Here is a 6000-nt window from a genome sequence, read left to right on the forward strand (position 1 = left end):
CTGAGTCTTCTAATTTTGAGCTGCTACCTGAAATCAGATTTGGCTCTCCTCTTTCCCAAAATGATTTTAATCATCTGGAATTAATATCGGAGAGTGCAACCCCATTGCTGTGGGGTTGTGGGGATGGTTATGTAAATATTGGAGTTATTCAGGGTTCAGTCACTTGTATTAAGGCTAGGTCTTTTTTAATAACTAACTGGAATCTCTTTGTGGCAAGCTTAAGATTTAATTACGTGGTCCCAGGCGGATTTTTGCAGTCTATTCTGTGGCTGGTTAAATTGCTACCAAGCTGCTGGAGGCAGCAGAGAAAGTTGAGTATGAAAGCTGAGAAATCTAGTTTGGAAGTCCTTTTATTTTTTTAACATAAACAAAGTTCTTAACACGGACTTATGATTGCTTTATGGTGCCTTGTTTCATTACACTGAACAACATTCAGACCTCTGAAAACCACAAAATGAAGAATGATGGTAATGTAGTCTTAAATACTTGGTAAGTGGGAAGTGTAGGGCTGATACCATCTACTAGCATGTTGTGATCTCAACTCTGCCTTTTCAAAAATGTTCCATCACACAGATAACACATCCAGTAGCTCTGCGTCCTCACAGGCTTCTTTAAAACTGACACAGGTACTCATGTTAGAAAAATGTTCAGACATCTCCTCTTCTAAGGCAGAATTCCCTAATTAGATCAGATTCAGAAAGTAGGAATTTATATGCATAACTAGTTCTCGCTGAAGTATAGAGACTGCAGTATCACAAGATACTAAGACATAATTTCAGAATACAAGTTGAAATAAGAGCGTTCCACTACTCAAAGTAGGATGTTTTTACTCTCCCTGACATCCCTTGTTCCTTCTCGTGGCTATGCACTGCTTACAGTGAGAGAACTAGCTTTAGTTTTTGTCTGATTGCATGGTAAATCAATTCTGTTTTTAAAAAAAACTAAACAATCAAAAAAGTGGGTTTGCCAGATGAGTGGAATACACTTGCCTTACAGTCAGTTGAACACCAGTACAGGAGGTGGGCTGGAACAAGAGGAAGGGATGAGACCTTTCTTTGTCATCACTCATGACAGTTAATACAGTCAGCTGTTTTATGAAATCATAGAGGTTCCCTGTCTGTTACTTTTACTCTCTTCCGTCATGTCTCCAATACTCCTCTTTCACCAAAGAAGAAATCAACAACCAGGAATATTTTGATTATATGTAATGTGTAACCCACATAATCTTACAGCGCTGCCACAGAGTTATGTTCGCACAACTGAACAGGGCATCTAGCTACATGAGGGAGACAAGACCTGATAATTTGCTTTCCAGAATCAGCAACTTGTCAAATGAAACCCTAAGCTCGCTCCAACAGTCACCTCAAGTTGGCTTACATGGTCATTTCTGAAAACTGACTTACAAGGTTTTGGTTTAATTTACTTTTTGTTGAGTCCCAGAAACTTGTCAGATAGATCAGCACACCACTGATAGTCCATATGACTAAACTCTTGTCTGGAGCTGAAACAACTTCAAGAACTGGTGCTGAGATGAAGCATGTATAAGCCATCAACTTTTAGGCATTAATTAGGCCAACTTTCTTCACTTAATCCTCACCATTTAGTAAAACTACACCTACCTCAAAGAGTGCAGATAGACTGAGTGTTATTGGTGCTGGAAATAAAATCTGTTGAACACAGTGTTACAAACAGGGGCCTATTCCCCTAATCATCATTTCTGTCTATCATAACACCATACGTACTTGAAAAAATCTGTAGTGGCTTTTGCTAGAACCAGGTAGGCAAAGTTAAGCTGCATTACAGAGTTGGTTGTATACCTTAATTCTGTATTTCTTTTCTTTTGAAGTTGTATTATATTAACTCTTCCTCTTCTGGTTTTCAGAGGTAGCTGAGTATTACATTCTGGAAGGTCAGGTAGCACTAGCAATTAACTGTATGTTGACTGTAGCTTTGTGCATTTGAATCTTTTTGGATTCATGTTAATTTTTTTTTCCTTGTTGCCACTGAAGCAAAGGTGGTAGCATGAGCTACCAAAAATATTCTTCATGCACCATGGGAGTGGGGCAGGAGATAACTTTAAATCACAAGATGAACGGTATGGTTTGAAGTTAAGTTGATAATATAAAGAAATTCAAGAAATCTAGATGTTTCTTGGGAGAGATACTTGCCCACAGACACAAGTCAGTCCACTTGATATCTCAGTAACTTTTTATCAACTTCTTTTTTTCCAAAATCAAAAAGAGAAGACAATCTTGTAATATCTTCCTAATTTATTGTAATTGTCCCTTTTTCAATATTTCTAGAATCAAGATAATAGTACTTCAACTTTCTAAAATATAGTGTGATAGCTGTTGAAGAGAGACATTTGGAACAGCCTCCATTGATGAATCCTTGTTCTTCTCAATATAAGGAAAACAAAAATGTTCCAGAAGTTAAAAACGAAGATGATAATTCCTTTACTGTGGTACTCAGTCTCCTATAAACATATGTCATTGCCCACCAGTTCAGCCCCTGCCCTTCTCCCTTTACTTCATAAAGATTTTCAAACTCTTCTTTCCATTCAGGGGAGGATGACAGTGTGATTATGAGCTAAGTTCTTAGGGAGGAGTCTGTCTGTTACTACTACTTAATTTTCTGTTTCGTGGTTTAAAACCACTCATATGAACCCTTTTTCTAATTTTTAACTAGGTTTCCTTGTTGTTAGAATTTCAGATTATGAAGAAAGTCTCTCTGAATAGAGAATTCAAGTTTTATTCTTAGAATATTCGCATACAGTGAAAGATGCCTAAATAATACTCTTACAGGCTAACTTTCATTTTAAAAACCGGAACATTTACATTTGATTTATGCTACCTTTGCAAGTAAGCACTACTGTTTATTTCTAGTATATTGAGATGTTCTAATCAGGTTCTACTAGGGTATTAAAATACTTCATGATAATATTGTTCAATATATTGAAGCGTGGTGATATTTTTCACCATTGATACTGCAAAACTTTCCTTTGAGATGACATCGAGTCTTACTCATTAAGTGAAGCTGCATATTTATACATTCTAAACTCTAATTGTATGAGTAATTCCAAAGTTTTGCATGAAACAGAGCTTTGACTTCAGTGTTAATACTGAAAATGGAGAATTTGCTTCTGCTATGTTTGTTATTTGTACGAGCTTTATAAAATACCCTGCTTAATTTATTAATCTCAGTCTGAAAGCTGCCGTAACAGGTAATTGGTTTTACAAATGTTTGATCTGATTTAACAGTTAGATGTTTTATGTCTTAGATCATAACTTAAACCATGTTACTTTATATCACTCCTCACTAACCACAGTTAATATGTATTTTACATTGTCTTAGTGTCTAATGGTCCCAATGAGCTGTGTCAAGTTTGAATAGCTATATTTTAAGGACATTCTCTGGCCAAATCTCAGATGACATTTACATAGCTGCTATCACAGTTTCTGTTAAATCCTGTCTGATAAAACATTCCGTTAAATAGGTACACTTCAGGAAGCGGCTATGTCATTAGTACAATATATTACTTTTCCATCACAAATGTCATGGGTGATGAGTAGTGCTTCTTCAAGGGAAGTGTTTTTTTCACATGAAATAAAGCCCATGACCCTTTTGAAGGCTTTGCAATAAGGTTTATCTCTGTGGAAACAAAAGGCAAATCACATACCAGCACCAAGTATTAATGGATCTTTGTGCCTCTGTTCAGATAGGTTAAAAAATTGTCAAAATAAATTTTCAGAGTTGTTAATCTTCTAGAAAGTGGTGCAAAGCTTATTTTTATTAATTCTTTCTTTACTAATGTAGGCAGCCAGCTGCAGGGGGTACTGCCTCTACTCCCAGAGCACAGAAGGCCATTGTGAATCATCCGAGTGCTGCCCTAATGGCATTAAGGAGGGGATCGAGAAACCTTGTCTTCAGAGATTTCACAGTTAGTATTGACTCAAGTATTAGATATTAATTGTTGCCTGCTATTATGGGGCTTTTACATTTTTTTCTTTTGTCTTTACTTTTGTAGGATGAAAAAGAGGGACCAATAACTAAACACATCCGATTAACAGCTGCCTTAATATTAAAAAATATTGGTAAATATTCAGAATGTGGTCGCAGGTAAGCATTATATGATTCTTCTAATATCAGTGGGCAATGTTGTTTCTGTTCTTTTAAGTACCAAACAATAAGTAGGTTTTACCTATCCTTTAAAAAAACCAAGTATGTTGACAGTACAATTTCTCTATCGGTTCTGCACTGTTTAGTTCCCCACGCAAGTGCTCAGCGTCATCTCACCTAAGACAGTATTTGTGATCCAGACTTTTGAAATGTGTCTGGTAAATTTGACAGGTTAACTTTTTGGAGACAGATGGGAGAAGCCTTTGCTGTAGGTCTGTCCCTTTTCCTCCTGAAGGCAGTACTGCATGACTCTGAAAAATAATTCTTCTGTAAGCAACTTCCCACTGGCAGTACCCTTTTATCTCAACTTGAGAAAGGGACGAATGAGCTCTTATAAACGTTTTCTTAAGTTGTGGAGTGACACACAGTTGCATTCCATACTTGCTGCTTCTCTGTTGCTTTCGTCTCCAAACGTGGGTTAACTCTAATAAATGACTCAGTCAGCTTTCCTCTCACTTGTAGAAGATCCTTCAGTAAGTAAATAGACCAATACTGACTTGTGGTACTAAGTAGGAAATGTTCTTTATGATGCAGAAGGAGTAGTAGTTACTTACTGTGCCAGTAATCACCGTGCATGCCGCTTCTGTTTTTTCCAAGAATTTACAAGCTTAGTGTTTTGGTTTGTGTTGTTTCAGCTTTGTAATAGCGGAAGTTATTATTTATAATAAGAATCTGTTAATTTTGTCTGTTCTTCAAAGACCTGTCAATAGGGAGGAATTTCCTAGTTGTACTTCTAAACAAAAGAGTTTTGGTACTGGTTGTAGAAACCCTCCTGCTGTCTTCAGCTACCTAATTGGGGGTTGTAGTGAAAACGGAGACAAACTCTTTTTGGAGAGCATAGTGAAAGGGACGAGGGGAAATGAGCAGAGGTTGCAGCAAGGGAAATGCCAATTAGATACTGTGAGTGAAAAAAAAAAATCACAAGAGTGGATTGAACATGGGAACAAGCTCCCCAAAGAGGCTGTGCAATCTCTATCCTCTTAGATATTCAAAACCCAACTGGATATAATTTTGAGCAATGTGATCTAGCTGAGGAGTCGGCCCTGCTTTGAGCAGGAGTTGGACCACATAACTTCCAGAGGTTCCTTATAATCTGAATTAGTCTTTGATTTCAGTGTTCTCAGATGTAAGAAATCTTTGACAGCTTAGATCTTTGAAGTATAATATTCATGAAAATATTTTCATTAGTATTTTTGTAGCACTTTTCTAATTATTAATTCTGAATATTCTTGTCTCTTTCAGTGTTAAAAACCCACAAAATGTTCCATTAAGTCAAACATGGAACAAATTTTGCTATAAACTTTACCATTGATAGCAGCCTCAAGTATTTTCCTCTGCCAGGTCCATGTTAATATGTATTGTATACATGTCACAGAAATAGTGTTCCACATATTGATAAGGTGTTTGTGGGATTTTCTGTGCTGTAGTATACCCTTCTTCTATACAGGTGTTGGCGTTACTCGTGGGCCATGATGGCATGTATTTAGTTTTTGCTATTTAAGCACTCAGTTTCTCTCACAAGATGTGAACAAGTAAATACTGAACAAAAGAAGGCTCAGTCTCCTCTGAAAGCTTTGCCTCATTCCCTTTTTTTGAATTAAAGATCAGAGCTGAAGATTATTTTTAAAGCATGTGTGTTGTGCTTTGTCCTGAGAATTGGCTGAGTTCCTTAATGATATGTGCCACAGCTGTCAGTGATCATGAGGGACGATGCCCATCTCTGAAGCAGGGTCTTCCATTCTGACAGTCTGCTGGGGAACTGGGAATCCTTACCAGAGTGACAGAGTTGGTAGTGGTGGGTAGAAGCTTTCTTAGTTACTG

The 6000-nt window shown here is 37.0% G+C and overlaps 1 protein-coding gene across 5 annotated transcripts in view; it reads left to right on the forward strand.

Annotated features, from left to right (window-relative positions):
• ARID2 (AT-rich interaction domain 2) overlaps nucleotides 1-6000 on the forward strand; it is a 106735-nt gene that overhangs the window by 98642 nt on the left and 2093 nt on the right. For all 5 annotated transcript variants that reach the window (XR_012673392.1, XM_075148207.1, XM_075148208.1 and 2 more), the window contains 2 exons: nucleotides 3817-3940; nucleotides 4028-4119. Coding sequence is in view for 4 of the 5 variants with exons in the window: in XM_075148207.1 (XP_075004308.1) it covers nucleotides 3817-3940; nucleotides 4028-4119 (216 nt within the window). In the remaining variant the exon portion in view is untranslated. The remainder of the gene's footprint in view (nucleotides 1-3816; nucleotides 3941-4027; nucleotides 4120-6000) is intronic.

The sequence above is a fragment of the Calonectris borealis genome, chromosome 1 (genome assembly GCF_964195595.1).
Source record: "Calonectris borealis chromosome 1, bCalBor7.hap1.2, whole genome shotgun sequence".
In the NCBI taxonomy this organism is placed as follows: Eukaryota; Metazoa; Chordata; class Aves; order Procellariiformes; family Procellariidae; genus Calonectris; species Calonectris borealis.